General features: G+C 40.8%; 1 protein-coding gene across 2 annotated transcripts in view; it reads left to right on the forward strand.

The window, feature by feature from the left end:
• ITPRID2 (ITPR interacting domain containing 2) overlaps positions 1–26,201 on the forward strand; it is a 39,777-nt gene that overhangs the window by 7,455 nt on the left and 6,121 nt on the right. Inside the window, exons 6-18 of one of the 2 annotated variants that reach the window (XM_057363747.1) lie at positions 1,813–1,849; positions 2,065–2,121; positions 3,088–3,186; positions 3,643–3,851; positions 4,663–5,357; positions 8,988–9,060; positions 14,943–15,034; positions 18,127–19,338; positions 21,534–21,614; positions 21,987–22,114; positions 23,129–23,279; positions 24,572–24,637; positions 25,303–25,683. In XM_057363747.1, the coding sequence (XP_057219730.1) occupies positions 1,813–1,849; positions 2,065–2,121; positions 3,088–3,186; positions 3,643–3,851; positions 4,663–5,357; positions 8,988–9,060; positions 14,943–15,034; positions 18,127–19,338; positions 21,534–21,614; positions 21,987–22,114; positions 23,129–23,279; positions 24,572–24,637; positions 25,303–25,683 (3,281 nt within the window). The remainder of the gene's footprint in view (positions 1–1,812; positions 1,850–2,064; positions 2,122–3,087; positions 3,187–3,642; positions 3,852–4,662; positions 5,358–8,987; positions 9,061–14,942; positions 15,035–18,126; positions 19,339–21,533; positions 21,615–21,986; positions 22,115–23,128; positions 23,280–24,571; positions 24,638–25,302; positions 25,684–26,201) is intronic. The other variant, XM_057363748.1, reaches the window with a different exon arrangement.

Below are 26,201 nucleotides of genomic sequence, written 5' to 3' on the forward strand. Positions count from 1 at the left end.
TTTTTGAACTACAGCTTTTGCTAAGTGCCAGAACTGGTATAGTAGAAAGTCCTTTCCTTTCACATTATTCTTGCCAGTAGTGTCAAAGCAGTGGGACAAGGCCTGGGGAAAGGAAATATTTTTAATTTTTAAAGATTTGAGACTTCTAAGGAAAAGAGTTTATCTGGTAATGATCATATCTGATAATGATGGAAAAGCAGTAAATGACTCTCCTRCTGCAATAGATTAAATAGGATTAAATTTTCCTATTGACAGTCTTTTCCACTTGGATTCTGTGCAGTACAAAGATTTCGTAGGAAGTTTCTTTGTAATGATAATCCAAGGGTCTCAGCATATGACCAAGACTACACGAACCAGTGCATTTTAGTACATCATGTCACTTTTTTATTTTCAATTTTTTTCCTTATAATTTCCAAGGACTTCTGTTTTTAATGAGTCTTTAGCATGTTTTAGCTTGTTCAGATGAAAAGGTCCCAGTACTAGAATTGCTGGTTGATTTTTCTGGGTAAGGATGTGTGTGTTTCTGCTGGGCTTTGTTTTCCATCCAAGAAAAAGAGGACAACAGAGCTGCTTGGAGTAGTGCTGCGTGCCCTGCCAGACAGACAGCCCCTTTGAGGCTGGTATGAATGGCCTGTCCTTGTGCAGCCCTGACTGCCTGAGCCCAGATACAAGCCAGAGCCCTGTGTGAATGGTACAGAGGGCAATAGGCAGGGACCTGTAACCCCAGCCCACTGCTGAGCTGGTCAAACCTATAGTTCAGCTGTTCAGCTTAGTCACTGGATAATCCTTACAGATAGGCTTACCTTCATGTTAAAGGCAAGAATATTTAAAAGAAGAGATGTGGGATCTGTGCTTTGCATATATTTCTTGTGATGCCTCTGAAAGCAAGAGAGTGGTTGTGAGGTTTCCAYGCTTTACTCTTGGTTGCTGACTTTACCCTGCTGGCACAGCGAGTCAAGATGCAGGGTTTTCCTGGCAGTGTGTGACATCATTCTTTTCATAGCTCATTCTGAGGGCTGCTACAACAGATACGTGTTCCTTGCCTGTCTCCTGGGGCAAGTTGTTAATACTGAGTTACCTCTTTGGGAAACCCATRATTTAGGTGTGAGGTTCAAAAAATAATGCCTGCTGCCTGGGATGTTCCCAGGTGATGCAGCTGCAGAAAGTGCTGACTTCCCTGTCAGCCTGGTGACCAGGTGCTTGGTGCCTGGCAGACAACCTCCTTCCCAAGCCCTCTCAACTCTGAGCACATCCAGTGGCCCCATCAGCACCAAGGGCTTCACTGAGCTCTTGCCCATGTATTGCACAGCTCAGGCAGCCAGGGCCCTGCCCCACTTTGCTGATTAACAGACGAACAAATACAGTCTCAGCATCTAGCCGTGAGGCTGGCTGCCTTTCTTACATTCTGTACTTCTCTGGTGGAGCAATCTTTGCATGCCTGCTTGTCCTCCTCCCCTTCCCACCCAGGAACAGCCCTGCAGCTGGTAATTGTGTCTTCAGTTGCAAAGCAATAAATGGTTTATATAACGATTACCAGCTTATCACAATTTATATTTCAAGTTYTAAGATTAATGACAGTATGTAAATGTGTGTTCATGTGAGATTTGATTTTAAACAGAGCTTGAATAAACCAGATTGTCTTTATATCAGCCATATTTTAGAAACCCTTGACAATCACATTTATATGGAAAAAGTAAAATCTGGTTTATGCAGAACTGTTGGTAAATACGCTCACTGTCTGCTTCCTCATACTGATGGTGAGAAGTGTATGAAAAGGTCTGGATGTAACTTCTTCTCCTTCTTTCTCTACAGCTAATCAACTACGGAGTGATACCCAAACAGAAACATGGTAAACATCTTTTTTGTGTTTGTTTACTTCAGAGGAATATTTATACTGAAGGGCAGGAGGGAGAACAGACAGTGGGAGTTATGGGGGCTACCACAGAGCTAAAGCTTTCTGCTCACRTCTGTTTACATGAAAGGGAAGGTAAAGATCCAGATAACAAAGAAACAGTTGTTAGGAGATGCAGATAAAAAAAAAAAATCAGATTTTTATTCTTTCAGCAGACCTAACATAGATTTTGGAGTAGCAGGAGGAAAACAGAAAAAAGACGAATCTTAGTAAGTTGTTATGATTAACCTTCTTTACCTCACTGATTGCTCACTGTTTCAGAAATTTCAAGGGAAAATTAGTTTTGCCTGTCACAGTAGATGTCTTTTGGGAGTGGGTGAAAAAGACTTTGAGCGAGACGRTTAGAGCTTCTAAATAAAACGCGCTGAAACTAAAACCCCACGGAGACTTCAGTGAACACTGCACAGCTGCTGTGGGCAGCATCCTCTCTACTCTTCCTGAGCTGGGCTCCATAAGTAGGCATACACACATTTAGGTGAACCCTCTGCCAGCTTTCTTGGTTCTGGGGGGGAGCATTTTGTTCCCCAGAGAAATTAGCCRTAAAAGTATGTTTGAATCCGAGATACCACCTAATGCTCAGGCAGCTTCTCCAGATGCGGGGAAGAAATAGTTTGGGACTGGGGAGGAGACTGGCCAGCAGTGTGGGTTGGAACTCATCTTGCTTCACTTCCCCCAGGCTGGAGCCTCTTCAGCTTTCCCAGCCAGGTCCAGGCAGGTCGCAGTCGTGCATTGCTGGCAGGCAGGTGGTGGCTGGGAGTGATCTGGGTACCTGAGGCAGGGAGAGGGTGCCCTTGCCACGGAGAGGTGGCCCTGCTGGAGGAGGCAGCGGCCCAGGGGAGGCAGGGAAAGGCAGGGCAAGGACAGCTCATCCGAGGCTGGTCTTCCTTASTGGAGAAGGGTGGGACCAGGGAGGGTGGGGCAGCAAGGGCAGATCAGGAATATGTTTTCTCAGCTCGCATTTGCCTTCAAATTCATACCATCTAGGTACATTTTTACTGAGGTGGCCCAGGGTTTGCCTTTGTATTTCAATAAATGACATGGCTAATATAAACCAGATAACACTGAAGGGGGRAAGAGAAATTCAGCAGTGCTGGAGGGTTAGCTCTCCAGCGAGACAGAGAATCAGGTCCCTGAAAAAAAGAGGTTTATCACAGGGGTCCTCTCTGTGTTGACAGCAATGGTGTATTGGCAAAGGACAGGAGGCTGCAGTTCCATCAGAAGGGGAGAAGTATGAATTCCACTGGCTCTGGGAAAAGCAGCACGACTGTTTCAAGGTAAAAGACTCCTATGCTTTGAATGTCTGTTTCTCAGCTGAAGAAGCTTGGCTTGTTTTCTGTGCGTTGTTGCATTTAGTAGCTGAGAAGGGAATTTTCATTTGATTGTTTGAAAAACKTCTATTTGTTTTTAGTTGTGGTTTTCAGTAAATCGTAACAAATGGATCTAAACATCAGAAGTCTTGAAATTTTAATGGCATTTTAGAATTTTAGCTTTGCAGAATAGGACTGATTTTAGAAATTACAGGATTGGATCTGTGATATCTGRGCCAATGGCTAATGGAACCAAAATTTTAGATGCAGAGATCTCCACAGTTATTTCTAAAACTAGGCTGAGCTGTGGAAGTCAAAAGTTCAATGAACCGAACTGGTTACTGGGGTGAGTTAGCAGTTGGACAGAAGGAACTGGATCTTAAGAGGAGACAGGTAGATGGTAAACATCTTTCCTTTGTCTAGTGTTTCTGAATTACTGGAGCTTTATGAGGAAGATCCTGAAGAAGTGCTCTATAACCTTGGGTTTGGAAGAGATGAACCAGATATTGCTTCAAAAATTCCAGCAAGATTTTTTAATTCCTCATCATTTGCCAGAGGGATAGATATCAAAGTGTTTCTGAATGCCCAAATACAGCGCATGGAAGTGGAAAATCCTAGTTTTGCTTTAACAAGTAAGTATGTTTTCAAAGCACAGTTTATTTATGAGTTTATTAACTATGGAAACACCCCCAAAAGAGGTGCATATCTAATATTCTGGCAAAACTCTGTTGCACCCTAAAGCCAAATTCCATTTGGAATTCATAGTAAAATTCTTGCTTGGTCTTAAATAGGCAAGAGGTGACCACCAGGGTGGTACTGCTGGGGGTGGGTGGAAGGGGTTTGTAGTGGGGGAGGGAAATAAAAGGCAAGGTATGCTCCCTTCTGGTTTGTATCATTCTCATCTTGTACTCTTATCTTGTCTTCTGTTGCAGCTTTAGAGCCCTGAAACAAATGGCAGTAGCCCTTCTGGCATTCCTCATTTTCTGGGTGGGATTTTTTTTCTGGGTGGCAGTGACCTATTTCTGCCATTGTTGAAATCTGGGGCAGTATTTCTATTGACTTGGACAGGACCTTTGTTGGATCAGTAATGAGTGTTGCTGAAATGAGGGCATAGCTGTCCTTTTGTAGTTGTAGATAGAGAGAGCAATGTAAGACTTTTCTTCCTAGCATTTTGTAAATCAACTTGCATTCACACACACATATGCCACTTAGTTACTTTGGGAGAACCTTGCACGCTGTTCTTGTGCATTTAATAAACATTCTTGCAAAGGTTTTTTTCTTTTTTTTTCCATAGTACGGTATCACTTTCATGTTACAGGCTGAGGCAGTGTTCATTCAGCCGTAGGGGGCCTCAATAAAAGTAGGAGGAGGTTTRTGGGGCTGGGCAGAGGTTATGATCAAAATTCCCTCTTCAGCTTTGCCTTGTGTTTCGTTCTCATGCAGGTCGTTTTCGTCAGATTGAAGTGCTTACTACTGTGGCCAATGCTTTTTCTTCTTTGTACTCTCAAGTCTCTGGGACTCCTTTGCAGAAAATTGGTAGTATGAACTCAGTGTCTTCCAGCAAAGAGGCATCCAGCCCTCCCCCTTTGAATCGCAGCAACACAGCCAGTCGGTTAATCAAGACCTTGTCCAAACTCAACCTGTGTAGCTCTCAGCAAGCTGATGGCAGCGGCTGCTCAAGTCCTTCACCTGCTGACAAAGGGAAAAGTCCAGCTGAAGTAGGGAGTGAGGAAAATGATGTTAAAAATGAATCTAAATTGCAAAAATACCCTAAAAAGAAAGACTGTGCCTCTTTTTTGGCTACTGTAAAGGAGGAGATAGGCAGCAGTCAGGCAAAGGCTGTGAACGCAGAGAGACCTGCGCACCTCCCTGCTGTGATTGGTGATGATCAGGAGGGTACSGTGCCACCAGCAGATATGCAGGGTGGCAGGCTGCCTAGTGCCCAGGATAGATCCTGTGAAGAACCAGGACTTTTAGACTCTCCAGGGCTCAGCAGCAGTTCCAGCACATCCGACAGCAGTGTCCTGACACAGAGACTGTCCACAGCATTGCCAGGAAGAGACCCCAGCGCTCCCCTCACAAACCCGTCCATAACCAACCTAATGCTGCAGCAGAAGGACTCCTTTGAGATGGAAGAGGTGAGTGAAGATAGATACATGATTATCCTTGTGCATACAGTTTACATAACTCGCTGTCTGCCAGCAGAGGAATGTTCCCTCCTGTGTAGTTGACWGTGTTTTCTCCAGGAATGTTTCAAATTCTCTGAGTAGATGTTGCAGTTTCTCAGCARTTGTAGGCTGCTTTAATTGATCCGTTTAATGAAGTAACTTGGTGCTGCTGTTGCTGCTGTTGTTTCTGAGAGTCAGTGGGAAAGTTGTCTTTTTCTTTTTCAAATCAAGTTCAGGTAATTGCAATCAGTGGTATARCTCCTAGGAAATTTTCCTTTGTAAGTAGATCTAGGTTAGGCTTTGTATACACCAAAACCTTGGGGGTTTAATTTTTATTTTGCTTAAATTGTTAACTAGAACACATTACTTTTGTTGCCGAAAAGTGAAGTCACTTTTTTAATTGATGTTGATTTAAAATAAATTTGTGAATAAGGCAAGAATGTTGCTGCGTGAAACAGAAGAGGAGCTTTTACACAGGGTGAGGTGCTCATCTTGTGCAACTTTCGGTTTTGATAACTATCTACTATAAGTTGATTTATTTGTTCTCTGGAAATTAGCACATTGAAAGTCACTGTGACATGACTTTTGGCAAYGGCTTAGTTACAAATTCTGTGCTGGCTGTCCTTTAATATCTTCATAAATGCCTATTTAGAATAGATAGATAATAGAATACCTAAAATAGATACCTATTTTAATATTGATAATTGTCCCAAAGGGATTTTAATTTCCAGGTTCCTGTGATTTGTTTATTAGGCTAGTAAACATGCAGCCTACAGATTTAAGAATGCAATTTTGTATGACTTGCAGCCCAAATTGTAAGAACTGTCTTACAACACCTAAATTAATCGATACTTTTGTGGACACATTTCAGTGTGACTCTTGTTAAAATTTCAGCAGTAAACTTTTGTGTGTGTGTGAAATCAATATACAAAATGGAAGATACTGTGATTTCATTGGTGAAATGAAGAAAGCAAGTGAACATGGAAGCCCCTGAGTTTCATAGCRAACAATGAAGTGATGATTTAGTAGATACTGTGTCTAGTGTCATGTTGTCATGACAAGTTCTTCTAAATCAAGTAATGTTTTAGCTGAAGACACTCATTAAGCAGAAAAAGCTAATCAAGCCTCTTGTGGTTCCTGCCACTTGTTTATTCCAGTGTGTCCTCACCCACAATGTTGTGTGGCCATCTACGGAACTAGAGCAAAAGACTGGTCCAGTTGAGAGGGAAAAAAGAAGCCCACTATATTTTGATTTATTTCTTTTTCCTGGCTTAGTTTTCAGCCAGATAATTTTCTTGATACAGCTTGTTGTGYAGCTACAAAAATATTTGCATTGGAACAACTGGAGGGACTGAGCAACATGCATTTTGCTGCCTATTTCAGAGGAGAAATCCATTTTTGCTAACCTAGGGTAAAACTGAAACAATTAATGTATTTTATATGTGTGTGTGTGTATTAAAAAGAGGAGTGGATCTTTCCTTCGGAGTAAGCTTGACTGTGAGCACTTGCTGAATTCTGCGCAAATGCAATGTGTTTTGGTTGACACACTTAGTGTGGTGATGCCAGGTACAAACACAGCTGTTTCGGCACGCCAGTGAATGATGTGGGACAGGATTGTGGTGAATTTCTTGTTTATGCAATACAGTATATACTTATCAACTGCCTACAGATCCCTSGGAGGGAGGGATTCAGTTTTGTCGAAGACATTTTAGAACAATTCCTGTCAGTGTGATTTTATTTTKGGGCATTTCTAAGCAGAGTGTAATGAATAATAAATAGAATATTAGAAGCAGCGACAATAACTCCTCCCCCTGTTTCCCTAGCTTGGCTTGGAGTGCATTCTTTTCCATAAGAAAGATGACAGATATATCAAGGAAGTTGTTTCCATGCTTACAAATGCCTTGGAGGTTTGCGTGCCCTTCGGAAGTCTGTGGCTGTGAAGATAGCTAGTGCAAGAGTGAGTCAGGGCAGGATTTCCCCCAAACGCCCGCTCCTGAGGTGGCCAGTGACAGTCCTGAAGGTCGTTTACCAGCATGAATATTGGCTGAAGGGATGGGGAAGGAGCTGCTGTGTGCTTGAAGAGCTGCACTGTGCTGTGAACACGGTTGGAACACCATCTCTCAGCCTAGGAGAGGAGGTGGATGGTATTTAAATGAGAAGAGTCTTAGCTGTTGGAAGGCTGCAAATTTAGCCATCAGAAACTGGGAGGTGTGAGAGAATCAAGACACCTTTCCTGGAAGGTCACTTTGATTAAAGTGTCTGTAAGATCACTTGCTGTTCCTTGTATTAAAAAAAAAAAAAACAAACAAAAAAAAAAAACCAAACTAAATCTTTCCTAATCTTAAATGGTGTGCCCCTTCTATGCTCCCATGCATCTGGATGAAATAAGAGTTTGTGCCTTTGGTACAGCCTTCATCTCCTAAAGGAAAAGARGTCTCTAGGTTTATTGTGCAAAAGTAATGATGCTTACTTATTAATGGTGAAAAGTTCAGGCCAAGTACTCCTCAAAACTTCTTGTAGCTGAGAATATGCACYCTTGTGGCTGCTATACACATGATATCAATGCAAATATAACCTCTTCTTTAGTCAAACACTCATTTTGGCTTATAAACATAATTATCTTGATTTACATTTTTAAGTAGTTAAAGAAATGGACATAAATTCWTCACATGGTAATTTTGAAACTGGGCCAGCAGCCCGTTAGAGGGAAGGGTTGGGGATATTTGGGTTGGGGGTTGTACATGTAGACCTGCGTGTGATCCATTAGGATTTTTTCTGGATCATGCAAAAGAGAGAACATATTCTAGAKTTTGAGCTAAACAAAGGCCTCCTTGTTGAGATTTTAGGCATATTCTTTTAGTTGTTTGAATGTTTGCCTGCAAACTGCTTTCTTAAGAAAAAGACTGTGTTTCAGAAAGTAATTGAGTAAAAGGATTCATTTTATGTAGTTTTAAGTTTCCCACTTGGAATGTGCTTAGATCTGAATACATTATCTTCCTTTTCTGTACTGGAAGACACAAGAAGTAGTTCCATGAGTAGTGGCATGGTGAAGTCTGGAGTAGGTACTGGCAGAGTCTAGGTCCTTCTGCTGGAGGACTGGTGGCTTGTAGGAAATAGTTGGTAAGGCAGCAGATTACAGTCCTTGTGTGCTCTCCTCTTGACATGTTTTTCTAAATGTATTGTACTGATTCTTTTTATTCAAATGAGGGGCCAAGAGTTCTGACTGGAAAAAGATGGTAAAGGCAGTCAGAGATGTTTTCACACAGTAAATTTAGTGTTCTGTTGAAGAGGAACTGAGAGCTCTGTGTTGTCACAGGATGTGATTTCCAGGTCTGTGTGTAACCAGAAGGGAGTCCTGTGGGTGGGAGCTGTGGGTGAGAGGTCTGCCCCAGGATCACTCTTGTCCTCCAGGAGCATTGCTAAATGCCTGACCAAAGCTCGTTCAGGGAGATAACGATTTGCTCCTTCGAGCTGTTGAATTTGAAGAAAAAGCCAACAAAGCTTCCTCCTGCATGTGTAGTGTATATGTGTTAGGCATTCTTAAGCACAGGAACATATTSCAGTTGGTCTGACATAATATTCATCTCCTCTTCCTGTTAGATCCAGAGTACCGAGGGGGATCTACCTCACGTTTCAGCTACACACCAACTAGCAGTGACCAAGTCAAGGAAAGGTGAGTAGACTGCAACTTCTGTGAGACAGCAGACTGCTGAGTGCCCTTCTGTCTCTGAAAGGCTGATTCAGATATTTTAAGCTTCTGAAATTTGTTTACTCTCTAGAAATAAAAAATATCTGGGTTTCTTTTTTAGCTAAATCACAGAACATTACTACAAAGTGGCAACCAAATTACAGGCAAGGCAACAGCCCTATAATCTCACTGGCAGTTTTCACTTTTGTGTAATTGATGATAGCTCAGAGAGCCTGAAATGTTAATTCAGATTGTGTGGRGTTTCTTTTCCTAGTAGACCCTGTAATTTAAGACACCCATTTARACTGAAATTATATTGTTTTAAACCTAAATTGCATGATACATGCAGCTTTCTCCTATGCACTACTGCACTGTCTGCAGGCTGCGTACACAGAAAACTAGTGTCTCTACACCCACGTGGAAATCATAGTCCCTCATGTGGAAAACATTGTGCACTTGTGTTGTGGTACACTTAGTTTGTGCTTTCATCTCAAGCTCTTATTTACATGTTTTATGGCTTGGGAGTGGGGGAAAGCAGATTTTTAAGTTCATTTTGTGATTGTTACTTTGCCCCATGTTGGCAAGTGAAGTCCATTGATATGTGTATTGAAGAAGAGCTAGAGCTCGTCGCTCTTAGTGAAATGTTTAGATGCGATTTCYTGGTGAAACATGACAAGCATCTCTAGATACTAAACAGAGATGCTAGTCAAGTTTTTTAAGAAACAGAGATCATCTTCTTTGCATTTTCACAAATGGATTGACAATCTTGTGAACTGTCAGTTGAATTGCATTAACATGGATGAGAATGCCCTGGACTAAGTGTTGGAAGGTGATGCCTGGTTATTGTTGATAGCTTGTGCTACTTGCTCATCAGCGTTTTGCACAGCACAGCYTGGTGCTCACTGAGCTTCCTCTGCTGCTAACATAGGCTACTCAGAAGGATTTCCAGAAACTGAATTTCTAACTGTTCCCAGTACTTCTTAACAGATTTTGAAGTTCATTACCACCTGCTTTAGCTGATTTCATGAAAAGAGGAGCAGTCTTTGCAGGGCAGGTCTTTTGTTTGCCTAGCCTCACCAGCTTCAGAGAGCTTTTTAGAGAAAATCAACTTAAGGAAGCAGGAGCTGCAGTTAGRGAAGAGAAAAATAAATTTTTTCATCTTCTGAATTGCTAATTTTGTTTTCTGCTCCTAGTAGTTACTTATTTTGCTCTTCCTCCACCATGCAGTGAAGAAAACTCAGATGGTCCCATGTGTGCCTRTTGAAAGGTACCAGCAGTTCTAGCAGTGGGACTTCACTCTGACAGAGGCAGGCCATGATGGGTTTCCCACCTATTTCTGAATATTCTTGGCACAGATTAGTGGTGACACTTTATTATCATGCAGGCATTGCCTAGAGGTTTCTGTGACTTATCTAACAAAGGTAGCAATGCCTGCACATTTGCTAAAAGTTAGTCTAAAACCTGCATTTTATTTCACCTAGAAGATGTGAAAAACTTAAGAGTCTGTTCTGTGTGAATTTCAGTAAAGTTGCCAAGAGGGAGAATATTTGATGGAGAACTTACACAAAATGTAAAAAACTGTAAACTTTTTTTTTTTCTTTTTGGGGAAGTTGTACAACACGAGATAACATAGAGGCCTGTTTTCTTGGGGAATAGATTTTCACCAATTTTGAAGGCATCCAGAGTTAATGGTCACTTATTAAAAATGTCTGAATGTGAAATGCCCCTCTCACTAACAATATTCTGAGGTGGGATCAGCATGAAATTCAACCACAGGTCTTTTGTTGCAATGTAATTTCAGTCAATGATCCTTGTGCAAACCCACCTTTTTCAGTGGCTTTGTCTCTACTGTGCATAAGCATCCATAAACAAAAAAATTGTTCCAGATGAATGCTTCCCCTGAAAGAATACTTTCGTCATTTTTTTTCATGTGGTGGTATTTCTTTTTCAACTAGCAGAGTTGGTGTTCTTTGGTACATGTTTTTATAAACCTTGAAGTGTCATTTTACATCTTCAGAGAGGGCTGTAGATGCTTTCTCTGATATTTATAAAAGTTTGTAAGGCATGTTAAAAGGGCCTTTAATAAGAGGTGAAGTATTCAAATAAAAAAAAAGAGATTCTCTTTCCTACTGAAATAGTCTGGTTGACTGTTGACTACTATGGTTGAACAACAGAGTCTGTAGTTGCTTAGACTCRCAATTAAAGCATGTTTCTTATTTCAGTTTTTTTAGGAACACAAGAATGAAAAGCTTCAGGTAGTTTGCAAACATACAGCACTGCCAAATGTCCACTATAAATAAAAGCTTCTCTGCTAGYAAGGTTTATTAGTTCAAAAACAAAATTCTTCCTGCCATACCATACAGCAGCACCTTTCATTCCAAAAAATACCCCTAAAGCAAGGCAAATCATAGGTACAATGCCTAGAGAACAAAGTATTCTCAAGACATTGTAATTTGTGGATGCCTGGTTGTTGACATCAATGGCTCTGTGAAATTTTGAGTAGCCACAGACCTGTTTCATTTAAGGCATCTGACGTTTAGTCAGATAGTCAAAAGCAGTTACTAGTTTTGAAAATTTAGTTCTTGAAAGGGAAGAAAGCATATCATCAGCACTTCCTCTCCTTAATATATTATTATATTTATAGCTCTCTGTGGGTGCAGCTCCACAGGAGATTGGAGATGGGGGAGTGAGAAGAAAACATCTGGAACAGATTTAGTATTTGTGGGAGTCTGTGCTTATCTGTCCTGATGCTGGGAAATCCCCAGGGACTCTGAGAGTTTTTTGCAGCAGGGMTCCTTGCTGGGCTGGTTTTGTTAGTGCTGGGGTGAAGGGTGTGACCTRTATGCAAAAAAGGGACAGCTGATATTTAATGTTATAATGAAATACTTTATAGTTAAGTTGGAAATGTTAATTTATTATCTCATAAAATACAAAGTGCAGTAGAGCTTTTCCAATTGTGCAGGTACAAGAATCAAATGTTAAATCTTCAKGGACAGTTTCCATATATTACTTTTCTGTGTGAGCAGTTGAGTGACACAGAAGAGGAGAGACTGACAGTGCATWGGTAGCTAACTATTATGTTACAATGGATGAACTATTCAATTCCTTGATAGAGATTCTCTGATGAATCTGCTCACAAGTTTTGTAAACCACAGACTTGTTTCTTCGCCATATGTTCTTGTTTAGAACATTTTCAGTTTATTTAGTTTATTTATGAATGCACACATTTTTCACATATATTCAGTGCCTAAATATACTTTGATTTTCTTTTTTTTTATAGMTTAAAACAACAGTACCAGAGGCATTTTAGTTGGTACACTGTTAAAGTAGGATGGGAATTTTGATTGTTCCTTCTGGTTTTGTTTGCCATGGCTAGTTCCTTCAAGAGCCAAATGTAACTCTGTAGCTTTAAAAAAAAATTTGTTGTATTTTCCCCTTGTTTGCTTGACTCTGAGAGATAGCCAGGTGCTAWAGAGCAGTCTGTATAGTTGGATCAGTAGCTGACAAGGAGGGTGGATATCATTATGTATCTGTATATTCAGTGTACTAGTTGGTATTTCCACTCTCTACRGCATCAAACATTGTCATTTCATTACTGATTCGGTAGAAATTCAGCAGTTCTTTATAATTTTTTACTGCATTTACATCACAGTGATGTGGTGGAGAACTCTGAGAACTTGCAAAAGATAAGGGTAAGGTGTGGCAGCAGATGACTACTCAGAAAACATGTCTTTTCTGATTGGCTTTAAAACGTTAAAAATAAAAAAATCCTAGCAGCTCTGTAGCACAGAAAGTGAGGGATGACTGTATTAAGGGGCTGCCTCCTTAGGTGGAACCAGGGAAGTTTGAATCTGTTCATACTGTGCCAGTCATTTGCCGTGGATAAAGGCAATGAGGTCGGTGTGAATGATTGCTCTGGGCTGATCTCTTGACTGGCAGTATCTGTCCTGAATGGCTGTCAAAGCATGTGCATAAGCATGCATTCAAATAAAAACCATGCTATAGAAAATTATATAAAAGACTGATTTAACTTTAGTACTTCCCTTAGAAGACCAAGAATTGATTTGAGAAAACATTAAGATTTTATTTTCCTTTTTAAAGCCGAAAAGGAAATAGTGACTGAGAAGGAAATAGGAGGGCCGGTCAGTATTCTGTTGAGCAATAATAAACTTGTTGTTCATGAGAAGAGATGCCAGCACATGCACTGGTCTGTTGCTCTGTCTGAGCTAGTGGGGATCTTCTCCCTAAGGCTTTCACCAGTAGTCTTTTTTTCTCTTAAATTAAAATGGGAAAAGAGAGAGAGGAGGCCAAAGTGTCTCGCAACAAAGGTGGGTAACTATTCACCTTGAAGGAGGGAACAGCTCCCCAGCCTCTGCCATAGTGACAAGCTGTTTGTGGCATGCTTTTTCAGCTGTATTAATTGTATGGGCAGTTAATAAGATCTAGTCTAGTTCTCAGGGAAGTAATTTCCATTGTCTTCCAGGAGTTGGGTGGGGATGTCTGTTTTGAGGTAGAAARGTTGTTTGTCATCGCAGGATATTGTGGCTACCATGATAACAGAGCAGCAGCACAATTTGAAAGGCACTTCCTTAAAGCTGTGTGAAATCACTGATATAGAAGCTTAGTGGGCAGTTTGCCTCTACTGCTGGTGTTCACAGACTCTGCAAGCTCTYATTTATATCTGTGTTAACAAAATGTTCATCAAAATTAGTACTAAAAAATCAGTTCTGAATATCCAACTGTTTCAACACAGTTTTTATAGTGCATGCCAATGCATTGAGCCATGAACTGGGATTAATTATATGACGACATTTAAGTGGCTGACATTTAAGTGGGGCAAAATTCTGCATTGAGCTTTTGAGAAAATTGCAGCAAGCTCTCACCTAAGGGTGAAGAGGAGGAGGTGGCAGGGGTCTGGGAGCTACAGGCCACTGTAGTTGCTTCCCATCTCCAAGCTTTTATACTTCTGCTGAGACCTAAAAGTGAGACAAGGTTGTAACCCATGCTGGCCTCAGGCTGAATGAAATGTTTCTGGCACCATAAGGTAAATCTTGCACTTGGTGGCTGCTTCCTGTGTCCAGTCAGGAACAAGCTACATGCGATAAATAGWGTACTGCAGGGCTTGCTGAGATCTCCTGCAAAGCTGCTTTGTGTGTGCAGTGCTTGCACCAGAGGAAATCACTCCTGGGAAACACTTAGGGTTTTAGAGTCTCTTTAGGCTATTTTAATGCTTACTTAATGTAAGTAGAAGGGAACAAGCAGGAGGATCTTATCTCACATGTATGAAATTAGCGCTGGGAATATGCTTTGGCAGATCGGCCATTGATGTGTAAGGGATGTTCTGAATTTGTCCACTAAMCCAGCAGAGGACCCTCTCCAGCAGCCAGCAGAGTCCTCCACATCACCCTCTCTGCCCATGTGATGCTGTTTCTTTGGATGATAGGAGGCCAGTGATCTCCAGTATCTCCATGATCAGGAGAGGTGTCAGATCTGTACTTTTCAACACAAAAGCAGCTCTTTCACTGCCTGCATGTCAATTAACCAGTGATGCAGCTTTGTAAAGGAAAACTCCAACAGTGGCAATATCTGTAGAGTGGGGTTTTTTYCCACAACATAGAAAGGAAAAATGTAAAAGATGGTTTCTCTTCCACTGCTGCTTGAAGTTTCACAAGTAGAGTTTTGTGTGAGATTTTTCTTGGAACCAACAAGTTGTTTCTCTGTTTTATTTAAAGTGGAGTTTAAAAMGGAATTCTGTTACCCACTTGATGCTACTTTGATGTGAAAGGAAAGCATATATTGAATGTGATTGGTCTTGAAAGGCTATGATTTGTAAAGTAATTATGGTGGGTTTTGGTTGTTTGAAACAGATCAGCTGTTACGGACAGCGAGTCAGCACTCTGACAGCAGTGGCTTTGCTGAGGACTCCTCCACAGATTGTTCCCCATTCAATCAGCTTCAGGTAAGGCTYTCATACTCTGGTTGAAATACTCCTGATTGTGTGCAGCAGTAGGGTAGGATAGGAGGAATGTTGATATTTGACTGCTACTGTGACCAGCAGTCTAGATCTATAAACTGTATTTTTTGGAGCCAGACCTGTTGAGTCCCTTACAGGACTGTGCTCAAATTTGAAAGCTTTTCTGGTAGGTTGATCTGGGTATTTTTGGGACTGGAATAAGCTCTAAGTTCAATGTGTTCTGTTTGCTGTGTCTGCTGCATATTTTCTCACTGTTTGGTAGTGGGTGGAGATTAAGGTCTTGAAAGATTATAGCCATCCTGCTGATAATTTCTTTTTTTATATCATGTTTGCCTTTCCACTGTCTCTTTTCTTCTCTCACCTGCCCCCTGCATGTTTTTTCTTTTTTTCTTTTATTTTTAATTAACTGACAGAAAATRAAAACAATTTCACAATAACTTTACTGTGAAGATAGACTAATTTCAGTTGATCTTGAGCTTCCATGCTCTTGTTCCAGTTCCTTTCATCTCAGTCTCAGAAATTGCTGTGATACTGACCAGAGACTGCATGTCTTAGGGAAAGCTTTTGTTCCTGCATGGTGTTAAGATGTCGGCTCATTACAYGTTTGCGCAGCATTGTATCTGATATTTTGGAGAGCTGTTCTCCTAAAACATTCACACAGTAGTAACAATGATTTGTTAGGCCTGCCAATCAGACAGAGAGAAAACAGAGACAGATAAAGTCAGATCCTGACCTCAAGGCCATCAGTTAGCTGTCTGGGACCTAGACCACAGCCCAAATGAATAGAGAGATGGGATTCTGGCTACCTCCAGCAATTTCATTTCTATAGCTTGTATCTGCTGAACTGTTTCTTATGCTACCATATGTTTTTTTCCCTTGTGGCCCACCAAGCATTTTTAAAGCTGCTGGGCAGTTACTAGGAAAAAATTTTTCACCCTGTCCATCCATCAATGTTGCTTTTTCATTTTGGTACTGGTATTCTGTCCTTTCCAATTTAGTAGTTTTTCARTTGAGTACCAAAATAAAAGCCAATACAACCTTAGTCTTTATGTGTCCCTTAAACATCAGCTTAACACTTTCCAAGAGCAAGAAAGTGAATAAAGGGAAAAATGATCCTCAGTGTCTGCAAAGAGCGTAAATGTCTGACATACTTGTCCCCCTGCCTACAGAACTGCAAATGCAGTGAAGTTGACAGGCCTGTTAGAAGGTGACTCAGAGAAGATTTTGGTCACTCCTGATCTTTATGTTGGTTGTGACCTGATTAAGAACCCACTAAAGGCATGTTGCAGCTAAGTGCCCCTTCACTGGAATATTGGTGGCGTTTATCTGTGTTGGCTGTAGAGGGAAGAGATTTTTATTATGGTTTTTATTATGCTGTTTTGAAAGGGTGTATTGAGACTGCACGAGGTTTGTGCCATGGAGCTGCTAGGCTCTTCTCTACCACCTTCACTGCTTTATTCTGACCAAGTGCTGAGCTGAATTCAGAAAATACGGGTTAATGACAYAACTAGGGGAAATGAGAACTTGGCAGCTAGTGAACAGAACCTGTGTAAAGATGATGGGGATACAGAGGAGTATATATTGTTTCCTAAAAGTATGGTAATTTAGTGCCATCTACTGTTAAATTATTGACTCTAGCACCCATAGCTCTTCTCTGAAACTCAGGAGAGAACTCAAAGTTTGAACCATATTGCCTTTCATCTCTGACTTCCAAAATTAAGATTTCTGAGGGAGATTTTGACATTGAGATGGGATATTCTGCAAGGGRGTTTTGTGTTACAAAGAAGCCAGAATCCTCCATCCAAGTTCTTTCTTGCAGCTTACTTAAAATTGAGCAATGTGGTGGAGGATTAGCACAGATAGACACACATGTAGCCCACACAGTTTCACCTAGACATTATAATCTTTTGTTCTTTTAATACCTTCAACTGGAAAAATATCTGAACCTGCACAGTCTTCCATAATAATTTKTGGCAGGGCCAGTGAGTGCAATGTTAGGCATGTACATACAAAGATGACCTTCTTGACTGAAATCTTCTAGATGGYTGGAGAAAGTACTATTGCCTGACAAACACCATAAGTAATCTCTTTAGAGGGAACTACTAATTAATAACCTAATGACAGTGAGAGCTGTAGAAATTAGAGATAGGAAAATTTCTAGTTCATGCATCAACTGTGGTAAACTTCCAAGACTGTACTTTATACCACATACTCTTAGGAAAATGTCTTGTTCACTTGTAAATACACCACTCAGGCCAGCTTCAAGAATATGCTTTGCAATGCACAGATCCTTTCTCTTAGATGCTTTTGCTGCTATTTGTTACCTATTGAATTAGCAACTCCCTCATATACATGCTCTGGTTTAAACTGTGACTTAGAATGAAAAGGGGAAGAAGTATCAGGAGAAAGGAAGGATGAGGATGAGCTGATAGTACTGAGTGTGGTCTTCAATTGAGATTAACATCCTAATGTGACACTCTCAGTCTTCAACAATTCTTTAACTAAAACCAGRCTGAGTTTATGGGCAGACTGGCTTTCCTGTTCTCAATGTTGTCCTGTAACAGTTTCACAAGTCTGCAGTTCTCCTCACTTCTCTGTATACATTTTTCTGTATATATTTCCTAATTCTACCCTTCATTTCAGTGCTGTGAACCTTTATAAGTCAGAGATGCCCTGTACCACAACCCAGCTATMCATTTGTCATCACTACCTATAATACTAGTGTTTTATTCTTTTTGCTTTTACTCTTCTTCTGCTTCTGTATTCCTTACAATATAGGATCTATTGTCAAATCAAAGGAACATGTGAAGAGTTTTTTTCTTTAGAAAAATTAAAATTCTCTTTAGAAAAATTTAAATCTCCTTTTGGTGCCATACTGCATTGTACTTCTACTGTATCTGATACCATGGTTTTTCTTTGTTCTTCTTCACCATTCTTCTGGCACGCTAAGTGTATCATTCTTTCTGCTACCTACCATTATACTAAGAATGTGTACTTGGGCTCTCAGCCTTCCTCCTGGGAAGGCAGTAGTTGAGTCTCTGGTACATTGACTCCTTTGCTGTCTCCTGTCTTTCCAGGTTCAGGAGTCTTTGCAGGGCATGGGAAGCAGTGCTGACAGCTGTGACAGTGAAACAACTGTGACATCTCACAGTGAGGAGCAGAAGACACAGATAGCCAAGGAACTGCCCTGTTTTGATAAGTTTGAGGAGGAGGAGGAGGAAGATGATGAGGAGGATTATGATGATGATGAAGAGGATATTATCTCTCAAGTAGAGAGACGAAAGGTAGGGGCATCTTGTGATAGCAGGAGGAGTGAAGAAAGAAAAATGAGTGACTATGAAACTGAACAAAATGAAAGACAAGAAAGCAACTCATCTCATATATCAGAGGCAGTCCAAGGAGAGGTCAGCTGTAAAGAGGAAGACATTTCCAAAGAATCGAACCTGCTGGAGGAAGGCAGTGTGTTTGAGTTTCCCCAGTACCACACACACCATATCCTCAAGTCAATGGAGTATCTGCAAGGTGGTGGCTCCTCCCCATCATCTGTGGACAGAGTTCACGTTGCCTTGCAGAGAGCTGAGATGAGGATCACCAGCTCACCAGATTCCAAGGCCAGGAGCACTCTGCTTAAGTCAAAAGATCTTCTGAGGAAGCAGAGACTCTGGTTTGCTGAATCCGGCTATCCTCTGAGGCGGTCTCAGTCTCTCCCAACTGCATTGCTGAATCCAGTGAAAGTGGTGTCATCTGTGAACGTTCAGTTAAATCCAGGAAAACAGACTCTCTGCAGCCCTCCTTCTTTCACCTACAAGTACACACGTGAGCAGGAGGATGAGAAAGCAGCGTCTGAGAATGACAGAAATGAGGATGAGGCGGCCTCCAGCCAGCCGGTGTGCAAATCCACACTGTTTATTGCACCTTCGTCCCCCAAGAAAGAGGCGTCCCAGGCTGGGCCCAGCAGGCTGTCCGAGGAGCTCAGTCCCACCAGGGTCCAGAGCTGTCCYCTGCACATGCCGGCAGCCATGTCCCAGTCCACGTGCTCCGTCCATTCCCTCCCCAGYGAGTGGCAGGACAGGCCGCTGTGCGAGCACATGAGGACATTCAGCACCCACAGTATCCCAAGCATGTCGAGCTCTTCYTTCGGTGCCATGCTTTCCCCCTTCAGCTGTCCCTTCTTTCCAAGGCATGGAGTTCCTCATCGTCCTCTTGCCATCAACCCACCTTCCACTGTGGAGATGCAGCTACGCAGGGTCCTACACGACATCAGAAATTCTCTGCAGAACCTCTCGCAGGTAAGAGGAAGCCAACTTGTTAAAGGGACTTCATATTTTATCCTTATCAAACCAAGGTGATAACCTGAATATTCCTTTGTGTAGTTTAACAGATCAGGAAAAAAAGACATTTTATGCAAGTCAGATTTAAAGTGCGGCAAATTTAAAGTGTTTAAAGGTGAGAGTTTTAGGTTAGATATTAGGAAAAAGTTTCTTCACCCAGAGGGTGGTTGGACACTGGAACAGGCTCCCCAGGAAAGTGCTCACAGCACCAAGACCGACAGAGTTCAAGGAGCATTYGGACAATGCTCTCAGGCACATGATGTGATTCTGGGGTCTGCCCTGTGCRGGGCCAGGAGCTGGACTTTGATGACCCTTGTGGGTCCCTTCCAAGTTAAAGTATTCTATGATTCTATGATCATCTTTTCAGTGCTCATAAATTTTACTAACTTCTGCTGCACCTTCTACTCCTCCTCTCCTGATTGCCAGCTGTGCCTCCTCTGCCCTCCTGGTTCCGCTGTTTTCTTAGGTAGTGATCCAACTCAGGATCCTGCAAGGATCCAACTCATTCTCCTGCTRTGTGGGCAGAGCAGTTACAGATTCTGCTCATTCATTATGTATGAGCATATGAATACATTAATATGTATGTATGAATACATTAATACTATTCAGCTACAGACCTAAAATTTTTGTGTGTTTAACCCAGGAGCAAACATTTGCCTGGCTGCACCATGTTGAAGGTGGTGTGCTGGTGGGATGGGATTTTTTGGACTGCTGTTATTTAAATAATTTTGCCACTTGTCAAAAATTAGAGGTAACTTCAGTCTTCCTTTGGGTGTATCTACTGGTCCTGCTTCTCAGAGCAAGATTGGGTACTGTGACCAGCTCTGCAGCAGAAAGCTGTGGTCACTTGTGTTTTAAGTCATGCATTGCTCAAGGGGGTGCTCATGGAGTGCYTGGGAGAAAGTACTTACAGAACTTAGCCTTCTTTGGAGAATTCTGTCATGTGTACCAATTGCAGCCTTGGTTTGTGTAAGGTTACAGTTGCTACGGGACTTTTCCACACCTATCATGGTAACTAAACCTGCTGGAGGAGAAACCTCTGTATTACATCCAGAACTCTAGCTGCTTCAGTCAAAAAACCAACAAAAAAGGCATTGCAGGAGATAATAACATCTAGCTCACTTGTTCTTTTTCCAGTATATTTTGTCTAAACTAGTTTCATTTTGGGGTCTTGAKCCCTTCTCGTGGCAGAGGTTGGTATGAAAATATATTCCCTGCATTTTCCTACAGCAGAGATTGAATTTGCACACAGCATACTAAATGGCTAAAGAAAAAGTTGAGATGTTAAATGTATTATTCTGACTTTAAAAAGGGATAAGGAGGAGTAAATAAGTTGCTGATGGAACAGGGAACAGAGAAGGCTGGCAGAGGAAAAATAAACCCATCCCCTTGATGTGGTCATGTTTGAGCAAGGYTTCTCTGTGTGAATGAACATGCTTCAAATTTTCCATGGCATGTCAATAGTCCTTTGAATTCGTTCAAAATTATATTTGACAAGCTGTGTTTTTCATGTTTGAGAAGGTAAACATTTTGCTGTTTCAACTGTTCTTTGTTGTGCTGTGTCTGTACATGTAACTAATCCCTGAATTGTATCTGCTCCATATGTTGTTAGAGCATGCAGATAGAAATTCTTCAACGATCTTGTTTTCATGAGAGATCATTAGCAAGTAGGGGTCTTCAGACTTTTGAGACTGAAAATCAAAATGAACAAAAATCCCCAAGCTAAGAACTGAAGCAAATCCCATGACAAATTTGACTGTAATCATGATTTCAAAATGGTACACAGTTTCATTCGCTCAGTTTTGGTTTTGGAATTGTTCCTTTTATCATAATCTGAAACAACTGAGACTACTAAATTTCAGGCATAAAATGCTTTGTGCAGAAGAATGTAGTTTTTATTTCTGCTCACTTTGTCAGGATTAATTTGGCTTTTCACCTGCAGCACACTTGCATTGCTGAGCTTCAGGCACAAGTGCCAGTTAAGAAGTGGTGCTGCCATTTTTTAAGGTTTCCTTTTTGTAACCCCATATTTCTATGGTCTGCAGAAATGTCAATGCCAGGAAGGTTGTATTTTAAAAGCAGCTGTTTTTGGAGCATATGCRCATTGCAGAGGATGCCTTTCCAATTTCAAATTGTTTGTTTCTTCCCCCTAGTACCCAGTGATGAGGGGTCAGGATCTTTCATCTGCCGCTGGTTACACTACTCAGAGATCATCCATTCTACCTCTCTATGAAGTAAGTGACCCTGTTTATGTAGTGGTACTGACTCCACATAAAGTACAAAGAAACATCTTAAATGTGTCACAGACAGTGTTAACTTTGAGCAGTTCCTTGTCTTTGCCATCAAAAGAGAGCTTCCTGCAAATAATCTTTAAAAGGAATTAATCTAAATACATAGAAACCCTTTCACRTGTTTGCTTTTGTACTGCTGAAAGCATTGTTTTCTTGAGTCATTGTGAATACACAAAATGCAGCTTCCATCATATGCTTAAGTTGCTGAGGTGCTGTTAATTCAAAGGGCACATCTGGGCAAATATGGTTACAGGATCCAAACYTACTTTAATTCATTTTCCGATGTGATTCATTATTATACTTTTATTTCCCCAGAATACTTTCCAGGAGCTACAAGTGGTGAGAAGAAATCTAAATTTATTCAGAACCCAAATGATGGATTTGGAATTGACTATGTTGCGTCAACAGACCACAGTTTATCAGCACATGACAGAGGAAGAAAGGTAAAATGATCTTAAAAAAAAAAGAAAAAAGAAAAAAAGAGAAAATACTCTGGCATATCAGAAAATGTGTTCCTGCCCTTGAAATCAGCAAGAAATGTATTAGTTTCAATTTGAACAGAGTTGGAACTAAGTTTTTGCCTAAAYCAATTTACTCCTTGTAGTGCTTTATTCTAGAGTTTTTTACTCTTTGTTTCTTCCAATYCCTATTTCTCACTAATTAATCTTTCTTTTTCTGCATACTTTCTCCAAAGTGATTCTACAGCTGCAGATTTTAAGGGCTTGTATCATAGGACACCTGAACATACAATATTGTGGGGGAAAAGCACATAAAGATTTTGATTTTAGATCATTCCCATCTTTGTAGATGTAACTAAAGAATGAGCACTGTAGCATTCAGATGCTTTTCCAACTTTCAGTAGCTACTCAGCAGGCTGCAGATGGCATTCATATTCTGGCTTCGTGTGTTTGTGGTCACCATGAGTTGCTGTAGCAGCAGATCTAGAACAATTTTTAAAACTGATTATATATTTAGTTTAGTTGAATCAGCTCTTGACCTCTCACTTTAAAAGTAAACACATTTGAAATCAGTTGGCTGCATTAGACTTCCTGGCCAAAATGTAGCTGCGAGTGCTGGGGAATCTGTAACCACAGGAGAAGTAACATGCGATTACTGCATTACTCTGTGGTAAGTAGTTTTAGGTAATGCAGTTTTAAATTGGATTTGATTAGGTATATGTGGAAATGCTGATTTCTTCTTGCATTTAAAGCTAAAACTTTTGGAGAATATTCTGTGATACACTATGTTACTTTCCTTTTTCTTTGAAGTCATATATATTTTCGATAAATGGAGAAAATCTTCTGTTCCATATAGGCAATCAGTTAACTTTTCCACGAATTTTCTGTGTTCCACTTTGAGTTCCTATGTGTGAAGTCCTTTATTTGTGGCATTGTCCTGCTCAGTCACCTCTTTGTGCAGTGAATGCTTTTGTTGTTTTTGTGATGGTCCTGCTGTAGATACGAAGCTGATCAGCTGCAGAGCCTGAGGAAGTCTGTGCGCATGGAGCTACAGGAGTTGGAGATGCAGCTGGAAGAACGTCTGCTGGCCTTGGAAGACCAGCTGAGAAGTCTGCACATGTCTTCACCCTACAGACCCCAGACACACATGGTAAGCATTAGTTTTGCAACAATATTATGTGTTTTCTCAGTGTGAAGTTCACCACAGAATCATAGAATAGTTTGGGTTGGAAGGGACCTTTAAAGATTGTCTAATCCAACCGTCCTGCAATGCGCAGGGACAAATAACAACTCATAACTGCTAAAACTCTTTAGAGTGGGAGTCTAAAGATGCCATGTGTATTATCAGGGATCATATTTTCTTATTTTCAGTCAGTATTTCGTCTTGGGGAAAATATGTGTGACTTTCTTGGTGTTAATACATATCAATACATAGCTTCTGGAGGTTTAGGGCTGAGAAGGGGAGACCTCTTTCAGTGCTTTCTTCTATTTCTTCTTCATGATCCTGAGCTCTCACAGTTTTGGTAGGTAGTACTAATGCCTAAATCCTTGGAGGGTGGTGATGGTCTTTCTGGAGTTTCTCTTCACTGATTTTCTTGGAAAATGAGAACAGAGAGATGAGAAATTCGATGTTTCTCTCCCAGCAAATGCAGTCTTCTTTCTCTCTAGCTCTGCCAATCTGTGGAAAAAAAAACCCCAAAAAAACAAAAACCAAAAACACAAAAAAACCCCAAAAAAACAACAACAACAACAAAAAAAAAACAAACAAAAAAAAATCCGACCAACCAAAACCCAGGAAAACCCTGTTGTCATCAGTTTTTCCTCCATTGCCTTTTGTAGCTCATTCAGATGAACTCCCTGAAAAACAGTGTGAGAAGCTCTGCTTCCACACATACTCCCCAAAAGGCRCAAGGAGGGGGACAGAAGACATTTGTCTGTGTTTATTGGTGGCATGGCAGTATACTTTCTCTTATTTTTCACTCAGCGGAAGACTGTTGCTCTTTCTTTTCTGCTGTAATTCTGTCATCAGCCAAACAAAAGAAGCACAGAAGAAAGTAACTTATATTTTTCCTGTGTTTTATTTATTTCTTAGCCAATCCTTTTCAGTAGAAGCAGCAGAGGCAGAGCCACATCTCTTCCTCTTTTAGTATTTTGTCATGGGAAAAAAATTGAAACCCAAGAACAGGAAAATATGGTATTACTGTGAACTCAAGCCAAACTTGCATTCTTTAAACCATATAAATATCTTTTTATTTGTAAATCCTTTTATAGAAGGGGGTCAGTTTTAAAAGTGACTGAAATAAACTTTCTCCAACCAGCTCTGCTTCCTGTTTCCAACTTTCTGGTTTTACAGAAAGTTGTCTGAGATGCAGCATGTTTATGAATTAGCTTCTGAGAGCTCTAAAAAAGTACTAAGTGCATTAATTTGACTTAATTTTTCAGGGTATGTATGGAAGCAGAAGTGCTGATAACCTGTCATGTCCTTCTCCATTAAACGTCATTGAACCAGTAAGTAATTGTTGTGTACTGTGTTATATTAACAAAAATAACCAGGAAGGGTTTACTTTAAAAAAAGGTTGTAGGAGATTAATTTGGCACATTATTTTAGAAATACTCTACTCTCTTAAATAGCTTTGTTGAAAACAGCTGCAATTTTCCTTAAGCAAATTTAACTATAGGTGCAAGCAGCTGTAGAGTCTTGCTAGCTTTCAAAAGGAATATGTAGAAGTGATATTTTTTTTCCATTTCAGTTGAGACAAATGGTAATATTGCCTTGTGAATTTTCTAGGGAAAGTTACTTCTTACATTTCTGTGCACTTTCTGCTACTGAAAACAAGTAGTTCAAAAACTGCAGAAAATAAAGAAGAAGCAAACAAATCAAGCCCTTACGTGTGTCTGTCAGTGGCTCTGGAAAGATGTATCCATATTGCAAAAGTCAGTGGCTTGAGGAAGTGCCACAATTTTTATTTATGTTGGCTTTTAAAAAGGCACATTCCTTTTTATGATCCTCTTTGTTGCAGTCATAAGGGCAAAGCATATATTTATTTTGTAGCTGTATTTGTTACATGGAGGGAATGAATAAGTGATTATACAAATAGCAAGAAGACATAGTCATGTCTGTATATGACTTTTTGGTATGCTTATTCAGGACTGTTTCTTTTCTGAACCCTTAGGTCTCTGAGCTTATTCGAGAGCAGTCATTTCTGAAGTCTGAACTGGGTTTAGGATTGGGAGAGCTTGGACTGGAAACTCTCCCRGCAGAGGGTGCAGAGTCCGTATTCTCCCATGGAAATTCGGATTCCTCTTCAGTGTGCTCTGGCCACACAGGTAGAAAAGCAAAGAGTCAAAGCAAGAAGTTGTACCGAGCCTCTGTAGCCATAACACCAACTCCCCCAGCGAGAGCAGTCACTGGACACCAGGTGGAAAGCTCTGAGGAGCTTGAAGACTCCAAGCCAGAGGTGGAGCACAAACTTGAAAAAGTTCCTCTCATGCCTTCAGTTGATGAAATCCACAAAACGGTGGAGCAGGAGGAGCTGCAACAAGTCATACGGGAGGTGAGGAAGGAGGGGCTGAGATCTGGGCTGTTTGAACAGTGGTTACTGAATACTAAGGGCAGGCTGGCTGTAATTCCTGTTCACAGAGGTTTTCTCTTCCCTCTCCAGCCAAGGCTCCATACTATTCTTGTGCTGTGTCTGAAGGCTCAGAACATGTCACCAGGTGTTGGAGCCACAACTGTATTTATGTGCAAAGCAGTGGATGTTTTTTCAGTGATCGTGGTTAGCACATAAATTAATAGCTAAGTATGGCTGGGAAAGAACTTGGTGCCTGTACTACTTGGTTAAGCAGCAGTATTTCAGATTCCCAAGTAAAAATTTCTGTCATATTTGCTTGCTAAAATGCCAAACTGGARTTAATTTGGTGGTGAAATAATGCTTCTGAAATAACGCTGTAGTAAATGTTGATTATACTTTCCCAGTTCCTCTACCCCAGTCACTAAGGACTATAGGAATATAAGTGAAGCAAGCTGAAGGCAAGTGAGAAGTTATTTCAGAGCTTCAGTGATGTTGGATGC

Source organism: Malurus melanocephalus, unplaced genomic scaffold, assembly GCF_030028575.1.
Source record: "Malurus melanocephalus ecotype Western Australia unplaced genomic scaffold, MMel_1.1 scaffold_30, whole genome shotgun sequence".
Classification (NCBI taxonomy): domain Eukaryota; kingdom Metazoa; phylum Chordata; class Aves; order Passeriformes; family Maluridae; genus Malurus; species Malurus melanocephalus.